Source organism: Copadichromis virginalis, linkage group LG7 (assembly GCF_057382275.1).
Source record: "Copadichromis virginalis isolate Kocher_CV1m ecotype Utaka linkage group LG7, C_Virginalis_male_GT1.1, whole genome shotgun sequence".
In the NCBI taxonomy this organism is placed as follows: Eukaryota; Metazoa; Chordata; class Actinopteri; order Cichliformes; family Cichlidae; genus Copadichromis; species Copadichromis virginalis.
Window position 1 is genome coordinate 32,739,060 of NC_140624.1, and position 24,874 is coordinate 32,763,933.

The 24,874-nt window shown below is 39.1% G+C and overlaps 1 protein-coding gene across 1 annotated transcript in view; it reads left to right on the plus strand.

Moving 5' to 3' along the window:
• Positions 1-24,874, plus strand: part of shroom3 (shroom family member 3) — a 73,633-nt gene that overhangs the window by 23,854 nt on the left and 24,905 nt on the right. Inside the window, exons 3-4 of the mRNA XM_085463090.1 lie at positions 10,090-10,278; positions 23,897-24,013. Coding sequence (XP_085319216.1) covers positions 10,090-10,278; positions 23,897-24,013 — 306 coding nt within the window. The remainder of the gene's footprint in view (positions 1-10,089; positions 10,279-23,896; positions 24,014-24,874) is intronic.

Consider the following 24,874-nt stretch of genomic DNA (forward strand, 5'->3'; position numbering starts at 1 on the left):
TTACATCACTGCTCTCGAGAAGATCTGCATGGAGGAATGGGCCAAAATACCAGCTACTGTGTGTGCAAACCTGGTAAAGACCTATAGTAAACGTTTGACCTCTGTTATTGCCAACAAAGGTTATGTTACAAAGTATTGAGTTGTATTTTTGTTATTGACCAAATACTTATTTTCCACCCTGATTTACGAATAAATTCTTTACAAATCCTACCATGTGGATTCATGGATTTTTTTTTTTCCACATTCTGTCTCTCACAGTTGAAGTGTACCTCTGGTGCAAATTACTGACCTCTGTCATCATTTTAGGTGGGGGAACTTGCACAATCGGTGGCTGACCAAATACTTTTTTGCCCCACTGTACAAAACAAACAAACAAAAAACTTTCATGTTCAAAGAGGAGCAGGAACTTATTTAATCCCACACCCTTTCCACTATTTAGTTATCAATACACTACAGAAATCAGAAATACCTCATTACAATTACATCATAAGTTACATGTCTTATTATTATTACTATTATTATTATTATTATTATTATAAATGTATTTATTAATATTATATATATATAAACACACATCAGCATTGTGAAAATATTGGACAAGAACACATTATCAGAGCTCTACCTCCTCCCTGTACCCAGCAAAAAACAATCCCTTGAACCTTGACTTTGACCCTAGCTTCCTCATCTGTCACACCAGCCCTCTGCATGTTCTCCTTCACTACATCCATGAATCTTCTCTCTGGTCTTTCTCTTTTCCTCCTGCCTGGCAGCTCCATATTCAACACACACTACTTACTTATTTATCCTTACTAAACGATAAATAATGTTCAGATGGGTTTTATGGTGAGGTTTCATATCTTGTGGGACAACAATAAATTAATCAAAATCTAGTTAGCATGAACTGCACACAGGCACAGATACCTCAGAGTTAATGCTGTCTAATATATACAATATTAAATGGGGATAGTTAACTAGACCTTAACAGGCTGTAAGCATCTGTATTTTTGCTGTAAATTTAGATATTTTAACATGAAAGTCTGATGATTAAAATTAAGATTTTAACCCTCTGATGCATAGTGGTCACTGGAGTGGACAGCTACTAAAACGTACATATCTCTTTAATGCATTGGTTTCTATGGTGGAACTGCATATTAGCCTCTAGAGTGTCTAGAGTGCTCTCTGCTGCCATGCTCCATTGAGGTCAGTTCAGTGTTCAGTTAGTGCAACTGCAAGTAAATTTCCTCTGAATCAAAGATGGCAGACAAACTGTCACCCCTGCCGACCACTGCTTGCATATCCTGCTAAAAGAGCCCAGCAGGTAAAAAAAAAAAAAAGATGATATGCAGTAACATCTAGGGAAGGATATTATCTGTTTGGAATAAGAAATTGTTATGTCTAATATGTAGAAAACTACGATTAACCATGTGTCCAATGAAGTGGACATCATGCATTACCCACTATATTTTTTTAACATAAGTCATAAATTGTCTCACTGTTTTTTGGGACTGTTTTGGTTATAAGTAAGCGTATAATTGTTACATTTATAAGCTACTCAAATATTATATATATATATATATATATATATATATTTAAAATATATATTTTTGTGCAGATCAGCTGTAGTTTGAGTTACTATAATAATTATTTTATCATATTTTGTAGACTTCAAATGCAGCAAAGAATAAGGCAGCGTAAAGAATAGTCCAGGAAATTCCATCCAGCTCCAGTGATGATGATTTCATTGATGAGTGCAGTGATGATGAGTGGCTGCCAGAGCAGAACAGAGACATAGGCGCTACGGATGATGAAGACACAGACAGTCAGGATGCAGAAAGTGAGAACGGGGCAGGATGAAGAGGAAGGTCAGCGTTATCAGGGAGCTGTGGAAGATGGGTACATGGCAGATCTAATTGATAATATAACATACAACACCAACTTGTATGCTCTACAAAAAGGGAAAGAACTGTCAGTAACAGGAGAAGAGATGCAGGTTTTTTTAGGGATCAAACTGATTATGGGGTACATTCGGTATCCTAGGGCACGAATGTACTGGTCTAGTGAGGACGGTCTTCGTCTTGGAATAATTGCAAATGCCATGTCTGTAAGCAGATATGAGCGAATCCTGAGATACCTGCACTTTGTGGATAACTTGACTTACCAGCCACCAAACACAGACAGGCTCTTCAAAATAAGACCAATCATACGTGCTCTTCAGGAGACATTCAAGGCAGCAGCAGACCCTGAGGAATTTCAGTCAGTTGATGAGCAGATAATTCCTTTCAAAGGCCTACTGTCCATCAAGCAATTCATACCAAAAAAGCCCAAACCCTGGAGAGTGAAGGTATGGGTGAGAGCAGGAACCTTAGGCTTTATGACAGGCTATATGGTTCGACAGTTCTGTCATCCACATGATCTCGTCCTGTGCTGGCCAATCCCCTGAAGATGTTGCCAACAGATGGGTCAAGAAGGAAAAAAAGATGACGATGATCCAAAAGCCCTTCTCCGTGGCCCTTTTTAATCAACACATGGGTGGGGTTGATCTTGTTGACCAATGTCTGGCAATGTACCCCCACAGACGTCGAAACAAGAGGTGGTATATACCTGTGTGCCATTGTGCCCTGGATGCTTTGCAAACTTTCGCACAGCCTAGGTGTGATGAACATAGAAGTGTTCGGAGATGCAGAGACTAAGATGTCAGTTTGTGTTTTCTTCCAGCATGCTAATAAGGGCTTGGTAATACTGTCCTACATCGTTATAGAACTGTGTAGACTCAAAAAATTTTCTTGTTGGAGATAGTTTGCCATATTCAGGTGTAGGAGTCACAGCTAGGACTGTTGATTGGTTTTATTATTTACATCTAAACATTGGGGTTATATGAGTTGAAAGTTCCAAAAAATTGCTGAGGTGTTTTTCAAAGGATACAAGCAAACAAGGGTTTGTATATTTACAATAGAACACAAGATAATTCATTTTTATAGTAAATTCACAGCATTTCATGCTAAGTGCTGGGGCGCATGTAGTCCACTGGAGTGGACAAGTTTATAACTTTATATATTTTTGGGAAAAAAAGAGTTGAACATTTTTTTTCATGTCCTGAGAAGAATAAAAGCACTTAAAAAAAAAGCTTGACCAAGGCTTTCATAATTCATGCATCAGAGGGTTAAAATGATTCCCTGTGGAATTGAGTTGAGTTGTTTTTTTCTAAATCAGAGAGAATCATTGCTGCAGTCAGGAGTATATCAGTACAAGACAGATACTCCAGATAGCAGACACATCTAATGTGTGCTGCTTTTAACACTTACTGTATGGAGAAGTGTTGCATCTACCACAGGTGGTCATGAGCTACACTGGAATTTAGTTGTGTTGAGATTTTGTAGGCCATATGTGTCCTAAATACCACAACATACTTATATTTGGCCCATATAAGGCAAACACACTCACCCCGAGTCAGATGAACCTAAGAAAACTACAAAGGGTCCAGATTTAGGCCAAACATTCAGAACCATGCAAACATCATGAGCCATATGCCATTACTTTATATTTTGCTAGGAAAATGGGAAAATAGGTACATAATTTTATTGAAACATATGCAAGCGTACATGGAAATACACTATATAAGGTAAAAAGCAAGTTTTTACAGTTCTAATGAGCTTGAAAATCAATATTTGGAACAGACCATGAGGCAGACCCAGGATACACAGCAGAGATTCTGATTCTATGCTGGGGAAAGAGTTGGATGGATGGATAGATGAATGCGGCCTCATTTAAGCTAAACACTCATAGTTATTTTGGGTAAAATACAAAATAAACCCAGAGTTGAAAACGAAGTGGTTCCAAATTTTTAGTTTATCAGTCTAGTTATGTCTTTGGCTAAGAGGGAAGCTTGTCACAAAATCACAGTCTTATTTTTGCATTTTTATTTCTGCATCACACATCTACAGCAAACGTTAGAGAGGAAGAGAGGTCAGGTGAGTGATTTTCTCTTCTGATAAAGACTTTTATTCTTTGTTTTTGTCTCTTTATTGAACTCTTATTGAAATGATAGCAGACGTTAAATACTGGACTTTGTTTAAGTACAGATGTACAAATAAACAGTCGTGATGGTTCATCTGTGGCTCCCATTTGTGTGTCTGTGTGTGAGAGCAGATGGATGATTCACTGGCCCACAGAGTAAAAACAGAAACTCATTTTCTGTGTTCTCTTTGTTCAGATAACAAAAGGACTCACAGGAGTATTTCATCTTCCAAGATCATGTGACCTCCGACCTCCCCACTGTTGTTAACGCCACAGCTGACCCTTTAAACTGCAGCTCATTGAGCGCGCTCTCTTATTGTTGTCCGACCCCTTGTGGCGTTTGATGAATGTCTGAATTGTGAATGTGATCAGAACAGAGAAGAGGCATGCAAACCGTCCTGTCTGAACCTGTTGGACCTGAACACAGCGGGGTTTGGTTTATTTTAGCCGTCAAGTTTTGATTCATTGCAGATTAGCCAGATCTGCTCTGGGGGAGAAAGTCAGCACAGCATAACTCGGTTCAGGTCAAAAATAACAAGGTCAGAAAACTTAAAAAAAAAAAAACTTTAAATGCATTTTTGACACTTTCACTTCTCCTTTGCTAACTCAAAAAGATACAACTCTTCCCATTTCCCTTTCATGGGAGGTTTTTATTGTGAAATATAAAGGTTACTAAAGGTAACCCAACAGAGATCAATAAGTGACTGAAAAAGGCAGTGAATGGATCGTGTGTGGCAGTTGTGGCATTAAAAATAGTACCTTAGAACAGCAGAGCAGTGATTATGACATGACTCATAGTGTCTCTTCATTGTTTATTACCCAGCTTTATCAGGGATTGGTCTTTGTTTGATGGTTTAAGTAGCTGTGCCGCAACAGATCACTCAAATATTCATCTTTTGTTTTCTAACAATGCTATTGGTTCAGAGCCTGTTAGGGCACAGAATATGCCAGGTTATTTTTTTTATATGTACAACTGGCTCCTTGGTGTAAGTGCAAGCCAGATCTCTTGGATTCAACCCAGGAAGATGCAAAAATCCCTTCTTGAGAAAGAAGGGTATAAAAAAACCTGCCAAATCAGACAATCAGTTACAGTTTATGAATGAGGAAGCAGCTAAAATAGATTTATTAGTGTGAATGCTTGAAAAGCATTCACAGTATTGTCCTTCTAATCTTTATTAGTGTGAATGCTTTTTGGCATCTAACTCCATCAAAACCATTCAACTTAGAAAAACCGTTCAAACACCGTTAGATTCCTCTTCTTTTGGACATGACTGCTTCTACTTTTCTCATTTTTAACATTTATATTTTTAAAATTATTCAAGTTTTTTCAACAAATATTTCCCATGTATTTCAATGGAGAGACCCTTCAAATTCTCATTCAACTTCCTCCTCTTTAAACTGTATATACTTCCACATACATTGACATAGAGCCACCATTCAAACTTTAAAACGAAGACAAGACTTTCAACTATTCAACTTGTATTTATCTTTTCAATATCTATTATACTTTTTCATCAGTTCCAGTTTAAGTTTCATACTTTTTTTCCACCCATTTCAGAGTTTATAATGGGTGTGTATGGGACGGAATGTTGCCGCTAGAGTGAGACAGCTCAACTGCTAGAGTGAGAGGAGGGGGGGGAATTTATCTTAAAATCTTTTTTTAAAACTGCTGCTGTGTCCGCAGCGTTTGCTCTACAGCCATCATTTTACCCTCAAAACATAGCCATCGCTGTCCTCTTTCATCCAATGTGTTTACTATTGTAATATGTGTTATGGTTCTTTCATAAATGTCACCAATGCACAGCCTCCTCCCTCCAACTCTTCCATAGACTCTAATGTTAAAATGGCTCAGAAGGTTTGTTTGAAAACCAGAAGTACAGGCTGTCTTTACACTGTCACCACGTCCATATAATAAACTCCACAGGCATGAAAACTGAGAATTTGGTAGACTGGACATTGCTGGCACTCACGGTGAAAGAATTTTGTCAATACAAGTTGTCGTTTTCTTTTGGGAACGATTTGTTTTGGGCTGACTGTTCATTTTAAGGAGCAAAAGTGAGGTGCATGTCTGTGTGTGTGTGTGTATGGAGCCATTGGGTGCAGTCTCTATAGCAGGGGTCACCAACCTTTTTGAAAGTGAGAGCCACTTCTTGGGTACCGATTAATGTGAAGGGCTACCAGTTTGACACACACTTCTCAAATAACAAATTTCCTCAGTTTAACTTAATTATGTGTTATCATTAATAATTAATGATATTCATCTATGTACGGACACTAATTATGTTAATTATTTTTCACCATAATTATAAAGAATGCAAGTAGGAAACAAGGTAGGAAACATAAATATCAATATGCAACGCTTTATTTCTATATATCTCTGCAAGTATTTACATTTTGAAGTGATCACTTCTACAACATTTTCACTTACCACTAACAAATTTTAACAAATCATGCACTGTTACATACATTATTTTTGTATGTATGTATGTAACATACAAAAAATCAACTTTCAAATTTTACAGAACTTTTCACCAAATTGGCAGCATTTTAAAGCAAATTGTCACATGTTACACTTAACAAACACATTTGTTTTTCAATAATTAAATTCAACTTTGACATGACACTGTAATGTTGCCACTGAGAACATCTAATATGGCTTTCTTTGTCTGTTAGTGGGAAACCTGGCATTGCATGCTGTTCACCAGTGTGTTGTAATCTGGGGTATAACTTGACACTGCAACTCTGAGTGAGTCTTGCAGATGTGCATCGGAGAGGCGTGTTCTGTGTTTGTTCTTGATGAAGTTCATGTCAGAAAAGGCTGATTCACAAAGATAGGTTGAACCAAACAGGCTGGCAACCTTCATAGCTGCTGTGCACACACCACTGTACTTTTCTGTGTCAACAAGGCACCAAAAGTTTGGTGCACCCAGATAGGCTTTGAGGTGGACGTCATTTTGCAATGTTACAATTTCGATTTCCACCTGTCCAGCATCCAAGCTGAACATTGAACTTAGTTGCTCAGCAATGCATGTTGTGTCCACATTCATGAAAGGATTGGAAACAAATGAGACACATGGCTCAAGCTGATCAAGGTCACAAAACCTGTTCTCAAACTCTTGACCAAGTCGGTTTATGACTTGAGTGTACTTTTCTGCAACTTTGTCAAAAGTCTCAGATGCAGAAGCATTGTCTTTCAGCACCATCTGCACAGAGGGAAAGTGCAGCACCTTTTTTCTCTGTAAATGCACAGAGAAGATGCTCATCTGGGCTTTAAATCCATTTAAAGCACTTATCATGTCAGCAACAGTCTTACCTTTGCCTTGCAGCTCACAGTTCAAATGGTTCAGTTTCCCAGTAATGTCTGTTCAAAACGCAAGGTCAAGTGTCCACTCAGTGTCCTCCAGCAGAGATGTGTCTTCCCCTTTGGATTGCATGAACTCCTTGATTTCACCCAAAAGTGACAAAAAACGAAGCAAAATCTGTCCCCTGCTGAGCCATTGGATTTCCATATGTAGTAGCAGGTCACCATATTCAGCTGACAGCTCCTCCAATAGCACCTTGAATGTTCTGTGCTGTTTAGCTCTGGAGCGGATGCTGTTTATGATCTTCACGACGGGAGTCATGACGTGCTCGAAGCCGATCACCTTTGCGCATAACGCCTGCTGGTGAATGATGCAGTGGTAATGCATGAAGTTTGGGAACTCTGTGTCACCTTTACAGTGAGCGATGAATCCCGTATGTCGGCCGATCATAGCAGGAGCCCCGTCGGTAGTCACTGATACCAGCTTTACCAACGGTACCTTTTTCTTCGCGAAAAACTCCTTCACCGCGTTATAGATGTCAACTCCCTTCGTAGTTGTCTTTAGCGGCAGGAGTGTCAGAAGTTCTTCTTTTGTGGAGAAACCATCAAATACCATCCGGATAAAGACCACCAGCTGTGCTGTACTGCTGCTGTCGACGGACTCGTCACACTGGATGCTAAACCAACTGCACTTTGCCAGATCCTGATCCAACTGATCGGCCAAGTTCCCGGACATAGCCGACACTCTTCTAACAATTGTAGTTGCCCCCAGCTGGACATCAGAGAGAGTGGAGATTACATCGTTTCCATATTTCTCGTCTTTAAGCACAGTTTTTGCAATTATCATCATTGCTTCTTTGAAATACTCCCCGTCTAAAAATGCCTTCTTTTTCTAAATCATGAAATGTGTAGCTCTAAATGAGGCTTCGGTTGCTTTTTGAGAGTTTTTCACCGGTCTCGTGAAAAAAGACTGCTGTTTGCTCAAACCTGCCTTTAATTCGCGGGCCTTTTCCGCTCGCAGTGTGCTGCCCTTTGGGTATTTAGCATGGTAGCTTGTGTGACACGTTCGGAAATGTCTCTCCACGTTGTGCCGCTTTGCCGTTGCCACAGTTGCCCCGCAAATGAGATACACGCATGAATCTTTCACAGTGGTAAAAAAGAACTCTTCCTCCCATTCACTGTGAAAATTATATGTTTTCTTCCTTTTTTCCGCCATGTTTTCCTCATCTCCTCACCTTTGCCTTTGCTGGTCTTCACGGCAACTGTTTCCGTGGAGACCAGCTAGCACTAAATATTAGATCATGATCTAATATTTAATAATAAACTTTTTTGTAATATATTATCTCTAACAAATTAACACCAATGCAATTGTGATTAAAAAAAAAATAGCAAGAAAAAATAAAAATAGATGCAGCTTACTGGTAAGTTGTTATGGTGAGCTATTTTTAGAACAGGCCCGCGGGCGACTCATGTGGTCCTTGCGGGCGACCTGGTGCCCGCGGGCACCGTGTTGGTGACCCCTGCTCTATAGCAACCAGGCTGACACCTGCCTGCCTAACGAGCTCTCTCTCACTCTGCCAAGATTCATCTTAAACACTTCTCTTTCAACTGCTGCTGTGTCCACAGTGTTACAGCCATCATTTTACCCTCAAAATGTCGCCATTATTGTTCTCTTTCCAACACTGTGTCTTTCAAAGCTCAGAGATGTAAACTTTTTAAATTGTGTTGATCCAAGTGGAGGGATCACATTTTAGTCACATTTTCATTCAGTGATTCAAAGAATATGAACTTTTAATATTCATTCAGATGTTTTCTGACTCTAAATTTTCTTTTCTCATTACTTAGGTTTTTCTAATTTACCTTTAAAACATTTTCAGCTATTTTCCAACTTCTTCTTCTGTGTAAACGTCAGCTTTTAGCACTTCAGCACTTGTGTTTTCAGGTGCAAATTTCTGTATTTTTCATCTCATTCAACATTTTTAACTTAGAATTCAGCAATTAATTCATTTCAGTGCATACATTCAGATTCAAGCATTCACGCTGCAGTTTCTTCAGAAAATGCACATTCTAGTTTTTTTTAGAGCTACAAATTCCAGAGTTCCATTTAATTCATCACATGAAGGTGGTCATAAAGGCAGCTCTTTGAAATGAGCATCTCTGAAAGGATCATAGACTGGTTTTATATATGGATGTGGATCAACCAGTGGCCTTTTTTTTTATTTTTATTTTTTTTATTATTAGCCGCTGCCTTGTATGGTTTCTGGAGCCCAAAGTAACCATATTTGGATAAGAGGGTGGTGTGCTAAGTTGGATGCTGTATGACAAAACAAGCCTTATTATATGTCCGATAATTCCATTAAAAATGGCCCAAAAACCAAGACTAGGAATTTCGGTGATTTTAATTAGAGGAGGTGAGGCCTACAGCTCTCTGTGCCTCTACTCCTGTTAATCAAATCAACCCCCAAATTCTAAGCCTTTACAAAATCTAAGTAAGTGACTGATTATTTAGAAAATTCCCCTGAAAATTTTCTCTAAAGCAGGAAACTAATCATAGAGACCAACTTATTTTTCATAGCAGGTTTTAATCCTTTTTATTTCTAATGTAGAGTTGAACACTTTAGCATTGGAGTCTGTGAAGGCTGCCTCACTTTTTGAGCCAGCCTCAAGTGGCCATTAGAAGAACTGCAGTTCCGTATTGGCTTCCTTGTTCAGCTGCAGATGGATGAAACAAAAATTTTGTTTAACTTTAATTTTCTGTCTATGTTTTTCCTCAGGGAGCTTGATCCGGGATACATCGAAGAGTTTATGCCTTCAACGGTTTCTCTTTCTGCTCTTCCTGCTCCTCCTCCTCCTTCTTCCTTTCCATCGCCGCCACCACCACAAGAACAACAGGAACAAAAGACGCACCGGTCATTACATCACAGCCCACCATGTTCGGCAGTCCAACTACGCATCAGAAACCGGTAGGAGGTGGCTGAAAGCCTGTATCACCTTCCAATCAGTTGTGTCCTCAAATGGCAGTTATCCAATCATTTCTTGCCACCTGTCTGTCTTTGGAGTTCTCCACATGCGGCTGTAGTATACAAGGGTTTTAGATCGTGGTTTCTTTTTTCTGCCTTTCTAGGCAAGAAATATAACCATGGAGAAGAGTTTGTGTTCATGTGGTTATGATATAATTGGCTAAAATTAGCGTGCCATCGATTACATTTTAGGATTTTTTGCTCAAGCTCTTAGGATCAGGAGCTGTTTGAGAGACAAAAAAGGTACTTTAACACAAGCTCTCACTTTTTAAAATCAGTTGCATTAAAATTACTAAGAAACTTAATTTATAAGATATATTTAAAGGTACTTTTTGTAATTACCTGCTGCAGGAAAAGATCAAATTTTCACCACTAGGGGCAACGTTTTACCACTGGGTGTGTTGTGTTGCCTTAGATATGTGCTGGTGTTTGTTTGTCATTAGGGGTCCAAATCCAGAGGCTGCATCCTCCTGAGGACCCAGCCTTCGTGGTCTACGTGGGCCAGGTCCTCCGAAGGCCGGGTAGGCCAGAAGTGAGGGGCTGTGAACCTGGACGGTCTAACTTTCAGTTTTGCGTCACCAGCTGTCTCGGTGGAGTTTAATAAACTAGGCCGCCTGCTCCTTGCTATCGAAAATATAACAGGACACTGGAGTAAATTCTCGATCATCTAACGCTTCTGTTTAATCGATTTTTCAGTTGACGTTTATTCAGCTGTAATCTCAGCCAAATCGATTTACTCATGAACAAATAAAACACTAAAAAACAAAAAAACAATCCATTTTTATTTTATCTAAGTAACTTATATACCATGTTTAACCATGTTTAAAAGACTGCGGGGCGTTTGAAAACACTGTGCTGGGAGTTCGCTGTTTTTGCTTCGGCTAGCTATTGAGCTGGTGGGTAACAGACCCAGAAAGAGTAATAAGAGTAATATTAAACCTAAGTAGCTGCCGCCATTGTTGGAAACTAGAACTGGCTGGGCCGTGCTATGAACTTTGGGATATAGTGGGCCATGAAGGATACACCCGACCCATCCTTCGAATCTGGGGAAAAGGAGGATGCATTTGTCGGCTGCATTTGTCGGAGTCTACGAATTTGGACAGCCTTCATCGCGCTGCTGTGATGTAATTGGTCTATAAATCCGGCCTCAGGAGGATGCAGCCTATGAATTTGGACACCTCCATTGTAAGCAAGAATGTTTTCTTTTGCCTGGTTAAATAAAGGTTAACTTGACTCAGTGCTGCATCTTGTGGCAGAAATTGGTACTATATTGTAGTACAGTCTGGACGAAGTTTAACTTCTGTTGATATCTCTTCAACATAATACAAAGACATGTTAGAGCTGATGGCTTTGGTTAACTTTGGAAACTATTTTTAAATGCAGAAATTTAGAATAAGAAGCTTTTTAATGTCAGTATGTAAATGACATCATACACATTTAAACAAAGAGGGCCATAAAAAGAGAGGATGACAGTGTGCATGTAATTATGGTTACAGCCATTGTGTTGCTCACTGGGATTTCCTGCCAACTATTCATTAACAATTCCTTCCAGAGTCAATAATTCTCCCTTTATTTTCCTAAATGTCAGTTGGGTTTATGCCATGCAGGTTAAAACAGGAAGTGATGTTGGCGGTCAGCTGAGGATGTCTTCGGCACCGGTGTTAGGATGTCCTGCATGTGTTTCCTTTGGGTGTGATATTTATTGCGATGTCCTGTTGTGTGTTTGTGACCTTAAAAATCAAGCTCAGCTCAACAGGAAATAAAACTGTGTTGTTATGGTAACCACCAACCAGTGACTTCATCAGCAGCATCATCTTTATAGCTTCCTGTAATTTGCGTAAACTCTGTGATGTCATCAGCTTTGACCGTTTTTTGTTTTTTTCCCCAAAATTCAGACAGTGTTGAAGAGCTCATTTACAATAAACACTTGAAACGATGTTCCTGATTCTTACAGGATTTTAATTTCTTTGGAACTTGAATTCAATCTGCAGGAACAACTTCTAAGATAAGCTGAACTTAATATCATCCATCTATTTACTTCCGCGTATCCAATTCAGGATTGCGTGAAGCCTATCCCAGCTGTTATAGAGTAAAAGTCGGGGTAGACATTGGGCAGGATGCCAGTCTGTCACAGGGATAGCACACACAGATATTCCAATATTCACACCTATATGGGCAATTTAGATTCCCTAACTACATGTGTTTGGACTGTTGGAGGAAGCGGAGTACCAGGAAAGAACACAAACACAGAGAGAACATGCAGAAAGTCCTGGTCTGAGTGTTGGATTTGAACCCATGACCATCTTGCTGTGAAGCAACAGTGCTAACCTCCTGCCCATTTATATATCACTTATGAATCAAATAATAATCATTTGGTTTATTTCTATATGATAAAAAAATAATTGGGGATTGATTTCACAATCCAATACAAAAATAGATTTATCTCTTAAATTTTTCATTTGCAGACCTCAAGGACCTTTGACGCTGAAACTGCCTCATTGTTTTAGTGTTATTTAGCTCTGCAGTCAAAGGTGTTTAGTTTAGTCTGAGGTAAACTAAAGAAATGATGAATTATCTGCGGTGTGGACATCCATCAGTCTCTCGCGACAAAGTCTATAAATGCTAACACCACTGCACCAGGGGTTCATCCTAATACAGAGCTCAGCTCATGTTCTGGAAGGGTTTGTGTGTCTGTAATTAACGTCACAGACTCAAGGGGGTGCTAGTGTGACTAAGCACAAGCCTGCGCACCAAACTGCTTTTTCCCTCTCTCTCTCTTTTTGCCTTGCAACGTGTGAAACTCATAACTTCACGACATATCCAAGACTTTCATTGGGAAAGGGTGGCTGGGGCTCCACAGCGAACTTCCTGCACATGCTTTTGAGCATGGTGCCTGCAACAACACGGTCATTAAAATGTACTCCAGCAGTAGTCTCAAGGAGCCAAATAAACAAGCAGAGTGACTCCATTCTTCCACAATTCCCTGGGCCCTGGGTGGTTATCAGATGCCACTGAGTGGTGCTCGTGTCTTATTGGTCATCCAGAAACAGGAAGTGGGCCATCAGAGTCCCATGAGGCTGGGTGTTAATCTGGAGAGGACAGACAGAATGATTTATAAACACACAGGCTCTTCTATGCCTTCTTCATCCCTCTTTCCCTCATCTCTCCTACAATCTTTCCCTTTCTCTTCACTCCTTTTTCCTCCTCAGAATGTTTCTTTAGTTGAATCACCACATTTTTCTGAAGCAACATCATCACATAGTTACTCACATACACTACTCTAACACAAACAACTCCCTCTCAGGCACAGCTCAAACACAAACCGAGCAGGCCAGTCAGTGCATGCGTTCACCTCGATCAATCGATTTGAGGATTAATCATACCTCCTAATCTCCATTTGGCTTCACTCTGGTTTACTTTACTTAGGTTAACTGCTGGGGATTACAATAAGGCATTATAAGGAAGAGACACAGCACTCAAAGCATCCTGAATAGAAATCTTTGGTTGGTCTACCATGATGTCATGCAGTCTTATTCTGAAGCCTCGTGATGAGTGTTTATGACGATTGGATGAACCAGGGGGCGATCTGACTGTGTAGTCTATCTTCCTTTCGATAAGCTCGATAAGCTAAAATTTACAAAATGGACTTCACATCTGACACAAAGATAGCGACTAAGCTCATTAATTCATCAGAGAAGTGTTTACTGAGGTCCCATAGAAGGTTTAAATGTGGGCTTCAGTCTTCAGGCCTGAGAACTACACCTGTCTTTGACTCTGTCTATTGCTGTGGTTGAATAAAAAAAATAAAAGCAAACCCTCATAACTCGTTTTCCTCATCACTTTACCTTAGCTTCAATGGAAAGCACCAAGGGAGTAAAGAAAAGGTGTGAAGAAGGTATAAGGCATCTTTGGGATACAGCAGACTTGTGTAAATAGCATCCACCATCACATTATTAACCTGTGAGGACTTTATTGGTGATGACCCGTATCCTCTCTAACCCTGTTTTTGCCTTTCTCTGAAATATAGGATTAGGACTGGTATCATCACTGATTGATAATGACTTACACCTCAAGGGGTTAAACTGAAAATGCAACTTAAGCAAACTGAACTTTTTTTAAACCTAGGGCAGATTTTCCTTATCCATAACTTGAACTGGCATGGCGTTAATTCAGAGGCATCAAACCAATCTCTGAGTAGGTTTCAGGTGTTCTAATAGGCTCAAACGCACCTCAGCTGAGTGGAAACCCGTATTATTGTTTTTCTTGCATAGTGTGTTCAGTTATACAGTTTAAACAGACACTGGAATAGTTTTTAGGGGTCTAATAGTCTATAGGGACATACCCAAAACAATGGAAGGAGCTCCAGTGGTCCCTGAGTGAGCACATTAACTGGTGAGATATTGTGTACTGCTATTCTTACTCTGTGGTTTGCAGTATTTTGATTAAATAACAGTGATTAAATTGTTGATTTTAAAGATGAATAAAGAAGATATATATTTAACACACACATATGTTTAAGGTGTGTGTGTGTGTGTGTGTGTGTGTGTGTGTGTGTGTGTGTGTGTGTGTGTGTGTGTGTGTGTCACAACTGTGTTTTGACACAAACACACTAGTAACACAAACCAATTTTGGATTTTGGGCAAGGGAGACAGATAATTATGGGCTGGAACAGTTTCTCACGACAACAGAAAAGCACAAGAGAAAATTAAACATTTATTTGTTCTACACCAAACAGATGCTTTTCTAGTAGTTTTAAGTGAACAGATCTAATATATACTGCAAACTGATTGAACTTTTCAGTCTTTTATAAGACTGGACTTTTAAAAATGTACCTGCCTGTAGTCTATCCTTCAAGCTATGGTTGGCGAACATATTAGTATTTACTTAATCACATAGTATTATAATTATTTCAGAGTGGGGAATGGGGGGATGGTACCAACTAACAGTTTTCCCTTCATTTCTATATTTGAGCTAAGCTAAACTTAGCTAAGTAAATAAATTGTGGAATCAGAGCACTTGCTAAATTATCTGTTTCATTTTTCCTTCCTCAAACACACAGTTTAGTTATAAACGGTCTTATAACCACGGCTTCTTTTTAACCATCACTGTGATAGGGAAGTGGACAAAAGATAAAAAAGCTCAGAGGAAGACTAGGTAAAGAAGTGCAGTAAATGGCCTCTGGGATGGATTAAATCCGGGCCTCTGCTTTAGCTTAATGACATATAGATTGCCTAAACCAGTGTTACTATGGCCTCTTGAATATGCTACATTTGAGTCTTTGGGCCCATAACCTTAGAATTAGCTTGCACATCCCGTTAGCTTGGATCCTCACAGTTTTAAATTGGTTTATTTGTCATAGTAGCTTAGATTTAGCTTCTTTCTTTTTTTCTTTTTAATTACCGTATGGTTAGCTTTTAGGTCTTATTAAAGTTAGCTTAGCTTATCTTAATAGCTTAGAATTAGCTTCTTGGTTCCATTTGGTTAAAATTATAGAGTGCTTGTTAGATAAAAGTTGACATCTTTTTTTTATTAGATTTTTCTCTAAATCTTAAAGTTGCTTTTATATAAGTTAGCTTGATTCAGTTTTTATTTTTATTTAGCTTATATTTTAAACCGTTAGTTTAGCACCTAGATCCTGATGCACACAAGACATTTATATTTAGGTACGCAGCCCCCACAGGTTCTAGTGAGGCAATAGCCATGTAGTGTGTGGTACAGTCAGTTTTGCTATCTTGATAAAACTATATGCTGTATTACTGATCCAAACTATATTTAAAATACAATTTTAAATATGATTTCAAGCTCATGTCCACTTTATATTCTATCTTTGTATGAATAACTACTCGTGAGGAGCTGAATTCCACTACTTTCTGATTGACTGACCTTTTTATACGTATGGAATGGCTTATTACTGAACATATGAATCTGAAGCACTGGTGAAATATACAGATATCACTGAAGATTTCCATAATACAAGTAGCTTCTCTCATGCACACAGCTCTGCAGCATTAGGACAGAAAGGTGAGTTAATTTTTCTAGAACAGAGCTGCAGGTCAGACCATCCTCGGCACCTGATTCAGACAAAGAGAGAGGATTTCCTCGCCGCCTCATCGTCCCTTTCTCTCTGTGATCTCAGATACATTTAATGCCATTCCGATGACACATGACTCCCAGGAAACCCAGCTGTAGGCATCTGCTACTGAAGTGGGAGGAGCTACACTTTCACCTTTTGGTTAAACCTGCAGCAGCTTATACTCATCTTTTAGATATGAAAGCTAAATCAACAATATACAGAATGACATCAGGGATCCGAAACAAACACGTATTTGCAATAGTGCAGGGAAGGTCACCTTCCTAGGTCATCAATAATCCGTCAAATGTCTATAAAGAAGTCTCACTGGTCTTAAAAGAAATTACTGCTACAACTACTGTTAACACTTGTTATTTAGCATTTAAATCCCAAGGATAAAACAAAATGCCAGGTTTTTGTACGGTAATTATATTATCCTTGAAATATTATCCTCCTGAGAAAATTAACAAACTCAGCATAATTCCCCAGAAGGGAGACAGAAACTGGCAACCTCCATTTTTATCCTCGTGAAGTAACTCACCAAGCTCCATCACCATCAGGAGCAAAGAGTTAGTGGATGTGACAGTGTAACAATGCAAGAAATGCATAAATATAGCATTACAAAAACAAATATGTGCATTTTCTTTTACTGCAGTAACATTATGAATATTTCATTCCTTTTAAGAGATTATGACTGGACCGGAAACGCCAACATATGTCTGCGTACGTCAGAGTTATTACTGTTTTACCTCACCCAGTTTGGATTGGTGAAGTATTTGTTAATGTTTCAGCTTGCAAGGCTGAAACATTAACAAACCTGTTGTGTGATAACATGCTTAACGGGGGAAAAAAAAAGTCTTTTATGTTTTTAACTTTCCCTAACCTCCGATTGGTGATCCTTAACCTTTTTCAGTACGTCACCAGTCCTTCTGAAAGTGGTCCCCCGAGCAGTCAACAATAATCGGTTTATTGTTCACATTAGGACCACATGCAGCATCATGAGACATCTTTCTCCCTGCGGCTTCAAAATCCGTTTCTCAGCAATTGACTGTTTTCAATAATTCTCTCTTTTTCTGTTTATGTCTCCTCGCCTTTCTTTATCCTCTTCCTCACTGTTCTGCTGCTCTTCCCTTCCTCTCTCACCTTTGGACTTGTTATTGTTTATTTCTCAGTCCCAGACTTGCTCCTAATTTTATTATCCTTTATTTCCTGCCTTTGACTCTGCCAAAACTCCCTACTTATCTGGCTCACTAGCCCTCTTTCTCCTATCAGTTCGTTTTCATACCTACTGCCTCCACCCTGATGGTCTAACCAAACTTTATCTCTCTCCATCCTCCCTCCCATTTTGCTACTCGTTCCATCTCGCCGTTTCTCAGCCTTCCTCTCCCTTTTCTTCCCTCCCTCCCTTCTCTCTCTTTCTCTGTCTCTGTCTCTTCTCAGATTCTCAGTGTCTCTCTATTCACACCACATCAACAGCTACTGTCCAGACCGAGCTTTGCCAGGGATGTTTATTTCATGCTTTTATCATACGGCAGCCTAATGACGCATAATTGCTTCATTTGCTTAACGAGCTGGGAGCCGGGGGCCGACACAGCCGGACTCGACCTGATCTGCCATCATCAAACTGAAAGTTGAGCGAAGAGGCAGATCTGAGAGTGGGACAGACAGGCAATAGAGACAGTAGACACAAGACTTTTTGCAGGAGTTTAGATGGAAAACAGGAGCAAAAAAACCCTCCAAAACAGAGCCGTTGGATAGATTTATGTTGCAGCTTTTTTAAACACACAGATTACACTGAAAAAATTTATTTTTGTTAGTTATGAATAGAAGCAAGGTAGAATGGAGGTAAAAGGTGGAAAAAGCTAAAAAGTACTTTAGAAGTTAAAGAAAAGTATGTCAGGAGAGGACAACCAATAGTTGGAGTAATGAATTAAAGTTCAGTAAAGTAGATTTTAGTTGAGAGTAGATTTCTGTACGGAATATGGCATTTTGCCAGTCTTGCAAAGCATGTAGTTGAAGTTGAGTGGAGTTCAGTAGAAATTGGTTTTTAGAAAGACGTTTTTTAGAAGGGAACACATCAAAGAGTTCCAAGGAGCAAAGGATAAACTGTCTGGAAATGGATCTTCTCGGGACTTTCTAAAAGAAAAAGAAGAACCTCGGGAAGTTTTAAGGAGAAAGCAATAGAGAAGAAACTAGAATAACCTGGACTGTAAGTCGAAGCCATGGAGCTGCTGGAGGCATTCTATCGAAGGAAGCTCAGGAAGAAGCAGAAGAAAACGGAGCTGGGCCGGTCAGACGGGGCCCTGTGTCGGTCACCGTCGGAGGCCAGCGTCAACAGCCTGGCGACCGGCCTCATCTCCAAAGTCCTCAGATTCACCTCCAGGTAAAACAGGGACATGAGTAATTTATGTCCTCAAAGATGAAAGACAGGTTAATGAAAACAGGCCAGAATTTGGTTTGTTTGAGGTTAGGAATGGTTGCGGTTTGCTAAAAGACTTGTGTTAAAAGTTTGTATAGTTTAAACAAAATTCAAGCTTTGCACGTACACAGTACTTGCAAACCACAATCAATAGTCAAAGAGGATGAATGGATATTTTTAAAGATTGTTTTCTGGAATTTTTTGGCTTTATTGGATTGCGTGGCAGTGAAAACAGACAGGAAACTGAGGAGAAAGAACAGGAAGTGCATCTGAGAGATTGTGATAAACTTAGGTTCATATTGCTGTGCTGCTTATTCAAAAATATTGAAGTTGACAACTGTAAAATAAAACCTTAACTAATATTAGAACATCTTAATCCATCTATAAAAATTCTTAAAAACGCAGTGACTTAGAAGACAAGAGAAAAGTCATTAATCTAACTTGTGTTAAGTTGCAGGAAGCCTGAATTGTTAATTGCTGATAAATCTAAGAAAACTGTAGCCACCTTTAGCCACAGCCCAGAGAATCTCAGAAATCAAACAAACAATCAGGGCTACGCATCGATAATTTGGATAAAGGTTGCAGCCAGATTTTCAAATTTTAGACCCTCTGTCGAAATGTTTATGACTTGCAGTAACATTGACGACCTCACCAGTGACCTTTTTAGGGTCTCAGAATCTTCCTTTTGGAGATTTTCCATCTGAATTCCTGCATACAGAAATTGTTGGTGGAACCCACCCTAAAAAGAAAACCTCCCTGTTCAGTAACATAGTAATGGAGTTATTTTATCTGGTCTCTTATTGGAGTTTAATTTAATTAATGATTGTCATCATTTCTGGTTAAAAATGGTCACAAATATGAGGAAAATAGGTAACTGTATCAATGCTTTTATTTTGTGGAGCATTCATGCTTAGTGTCACAGTCACATCCCAAAGGAAGCCCCCACCAACAAGTCAAATCTATCAAGACCAACTAAAATGAGAACCATAAGTCAAAACCAGCAGGACCTTCTCTAAGCTACGACTAAACTAGAACGTCTTTCCTGAGGTTTTAAACCTAATATTGGGATTTGTTAAATAATGTTTGGTGTGTGAGCTTTGAATCTTCCAATTAACTGCAACTGACTTTGTAAATTGTATGGGACAAGGATGATACCGTCTTACTGTGAACACAGGGCCAAAATGAAGATAAAAATACACTTTGTTATACTTTAGAATCAGAGTGAACAGTAGTCAAAGGAGCTTGCAAAGAAAAGCGTCTGGACTTCTTTAAGTTACTTGAAGACGTTTCACCTATCATCCGAGAAGCTTCTTCAGTTCTAAGGTCAAATGGTGGGGGGGATACTCCCACTAGGTTTATATCTGGGACTCCCCACCATTTGACCTTAGAACTGAAGAAGCTTCTCGGATGAGAGGTGAAACGTCTTCAAGCAACTTAAAGAAGTCCAGACGCTTTTCTTTGCAAGCTCCTTTGACTACGATGACCTGGATGACTGAGAACCTTCACAGAAAGAGTAAACAGTACATTCTCTGCAGAGCTAATAGAAAGGGTGTAAATGTGTATATGTACATCGGTGATGATAAAGTGTTGAGGTATTCCAGTCATGTCCTGTCATTATCCAGGTTCCTGTGGTTCAGAGACATACAGGCTTTCATGTCTCTGTCTCCTACTTAGTCAGATAAAATCATTTCCTGTTTATCTGTGAGCATAAATACAGAGCAGGAGGATATGTCAAATATGAGTATCGGTGGAAATTATTTTAACGTCAGTATCCCTGTAATCATAACTCGTCTGCCAACACGTTCAGAGTATGATGATGGTGATGTGATAACGTTTAGCCCTGCAAACAAAAATATGATAATTATCCCTGAAACAATATCTGTGTTTTTTCTAACCAGCTTCAATATTTACCCCGATTTAGTGTGTTTGCATGTGAGATTCAAAAATAAGTTGTGGGAAATCACGACAGTAAAGACACCGGTTTATAATTTTTACATTCTGGCTTGTGATGGAGTCCATTATAGCATTTTTCAACCTTAACTACTTTATATGCTACTGAGGAGCTAAACTTTTATTTTGACTCTGTGGCTGTTTTAACTGATCTCATTTCAAACTTAACTATTAATATTGTAACCTCCAGGTAACAGGTATGCAAAGCTTTAAAATAAATGTAGATGCAGAAAAGATTACTTTGCTAACGAAATCTACTAAAATGAAAGATTGTGCCATCATGAAACATCCACATAACTTTAGTTTTCACTTGTTCTTAATTCAGTTTGACTCTGTCTAACATAAAACAAGTCATCATAGGTACTGCCACTGATCTGAGCCCAGAGCGTTAACCTCTAAACAACCACCCAAGGTATTGTTAAGCTTGCATTTAGCCACATGTTAGAAAGGTGCTGCCTGTCAAATAAAGTCCTGTGTTATTTGATCTAACAGTTCTTCCAAGATTTTCCTTTCGGTTTGAAATATACTTAAAATATCATAGGAGGACAGAAATTATCCCAAACTTAATCCTAAAAAGGAATGCTAAATTGAATATCTTATCTAGAAGTTATAACAATGTGACTACACATATTAGAGAGCTAGTCACCTACTGGATTGTTAAACATTAAAACACTGTAATGAATGACCACTTGGAAGCTGTGTCTTAAAGCATTTCATTGTGATTATTACTTTTTATGTGTATTATTAAATTTCCTGGTGTTGTCGTCCATTCATTGAAACACTTCAGTAACTTTTTTCCTTCCTTGGAAATGGAAGAAAGAGGCAGAGATAGGCAGAAGGTGAGTCAGATCTCAGTGGAATGAGGCCGTGCAGCTGTGTGCGCATGTGGGAGGACGCAGTGGGATAATATTTAATGCTGAATTGATCGGGGGGGTTCCATCTCTGATAATAATTAATGATGGTCATCATTTCTGGTTAAAAAACAGCTAACAGATCATCTGCAGAGGAATGGTTTATTTGAAGAGTTTCAGTCAGGTTTCAGAGCTCAGCACAGCACAGAAACAGCTTTAGTGAAGGTTACAAATGATCTTCTTATGGCCTCTGACAGTGGACTCATCTCTGTGCTTGTCCTGCTAGACCTCAGTGCAGCGTTCGATACTGTTGATCATAATATCCTATTAGAGCGATTAGAACATGCTGTAGGTATTACAAGTACTGCGCTGCAGTGGTTTGTATCATATCTATCTAATAGACTCCAATTCGTGCATGTAAATGGAGAGTCCTCTTCACAAACTGAGGTTAATTATGGAGTTCCACAGGGTTCAGTGCTAGGACCAATTCTGTTTACATTATACATGCTTCCCTTAGGCAGCATCATTAGAAGACTTTTGTTGTGATTTGGCGCTATATAAATAAAATTGAATTGAATTGAATTGAATTGAATCTCTTTTCAGGGGTTGAATCCCTGCAGTGATTTGAAGCATCTAATGGCTCTATGAATGAAGATATGTGCAGAGTGAAAGGGGACAGATATGGTTAAATTATAAACTGGGAATGTGGTTTAATGTTGTATGTGGTGCAGCTTTTTGTAAAAATCCTCACTACTACCTAATACACAGCATGTATATGAGAATTACATAAGAACTGTCACTGTGCTACATTAAAATTAAAGTTTTAGAAAAAAAAATTGCAGTTAGTGTGAGTACACCAACATCTGTTTAGCTCAAAGTACAGATGAATTTGTCAACTTTGTCTGAGGTCAGCCTAACAGTGTCGCATGAAGTGAAACCGCTACAGAAGAACCAAAATTCAGATTCACTCAACAGAACCAAGAAATGTTTAACAGGCCCCCCAAGCAACAAAAAAAAAAGAAAAAGAAATATTCTGGTTTTATCCATCAGTTTATCCATAGCTGATTCAATTTTCTCAGAGAAAATTGGGCAAAAAATGTGCTGTTTTGGATCATTGTTAACCTTCCAGTGATTCATGATCCTCAAGAATCCAGAAACCAACTGAACTGCTGAAATATTTAGTTGATTGGTTAAATATGATGCCACAAATCAAATTATGATATCATATAAACAAGAGCCCCGAGGGAGTTGCCTGTTTTGCCTATCTGTCATGACTTTTTGGAAGAATTTCTCAATCATATGATGTTTCTTTTTTTTCTTTTTTTGAAAAAGAACATTTAATCCTCCATACAGCAAGACGATTGTTGTGCAAGAACGTATGAAAAGAAAGCTTTTTGTTCTGTCCATTTTGCAGATGCTTGAAAAACGTGTGTAACACATGTGTAACAAGCAGCTGAGCAGCTGATTCATTGTTTGATTAGAGTGAAATGTAATGTGATTCCTGTATTGTGTTGCTTTTAAATGCATTACCCACAGGGAGGTTGGGCTCAGGTTATGGTTGGTTAAGATTGGTCTGAGTTAGATTTAGATTAGGGTTGGGCTGGATTTTGATAATGGTGTCTTACCTGAATTCGTACATTAGGCTTGGATTGGACTGGAGTTTGGTTAAGATTTGAGGGGTTTTGGGTAACAGCTGGGTTGGATTTTTGATGATAGTGGTTGACCTGGAACTGGGTTAAATTAGGCTTGGGGGTTAGATTAGGATTGGGTTTATATTGAATTTGAGGGCTTTGCTCGGATTGGATCGGAATTTAGGTCACAATCGGGTCTGAGGTTGAATGTTGCGGTGGGTTGGGTTTTAAGTTAGAATAGTTTTTGGTTTGGTTGATAGCGGCTGAGCTGGAACTTTGGTTAGGTTTTATCTTTAGCTTTATCTTACATTTGGACCCTGGATTAGGATCGGCTTGGATTACAGATGGGTTTGGGTTGGGGTGAGTGTAGATGATAATGGCCAATCTGGATTTGCGGATAAGTCTTGGAGTCTGGCTTGGATTGGGATACCTGGGTTTGGGTTGGAATGGGTTTGGATGATAGTGGCTGATGATGTTAAAGTCTGGTCAGAAATAGAGGTGAGGCTGGCTTACCCTGCACTATCCTTCACAGCTAACTAAACCCTGAAAACACACTCTTAATCACAGCATTTAGAAATGGAGGTCACACTGTCCAGTACTTCACACACTCTAAATCCCTCTCTCTGTTTTCACCCTACAGACGCACTGAGCCGGCATCTCGTCCTCATTCATGGCATTCATCGAAGCTCGATGAAGGCCAGCAGGAGCTGGACCCGGGAGCAATGAGCAGCACGTGGCACCACAACTACCACGCCAGGTTAGTGTTTCTTATATATATCTAATGATTATCTAAGCCCCTGATGTTCAGTATATTATCATTTTCACAATTTCCTGAGTGAGATTTTGCTCAAGTTTTGATTTTTAATTGAATATTGTCAGTTCATGCTGGGATATGTCATTAAACCAAACATCCTCCTGTTTCAAACAAATGCATCTTCATTACTGGCCTCAGATATCTGGTCATCACTACATATGAAAAAAGTAAATCTCCTTTCTTTTAACATTTCAAACATCCAGACATTAAAGAAGTTAATAACTGGAGAAGTCAGTAGAGTCAAAGATAACTTGACTTGTAGATTCAGTGGATGCTTGTTCTTGGAGGTAGGAAGGCAATAATACTGTGGTAATTAACACATATACACATTTATGCTCATTCCAGTAAATGCGATAACAGCACTTGAGCTGCTGATCATCAGCTTTAGAACTGCGTTTACAACCAGCAGCTGTGGCAAATAACCCTCCTTACAGGCGCACCCTGCAGGTAATAGCACTTATCGATCTGCTGTCAAAATAAGAGCCTGAGACCTGCCTGACCTCAAACATTTCCAGCACAGTCTGAGGACATGTTTAGAAGTCTGGATTGTAGGTTTACTCAACACCACTATCTGTAAGTCACTCAGAAGGTCAAAGTTCATGGTTGCAGACACTCACGTGATGTCTTGTGTTTCATCTCAGGCCAATATACATGCATAGTCTAGTCTAAAGACCCCGTGTGATACAGCCACGCTTCCTTCATTTTTGTGTTATTTAAAAGCTAATCTTATTTTACAAAATGTTATTTATAAATTTTGCCTTAGAATGTTGGTGTTTCTTTTTTTGTCATGACCAACTTAATGTT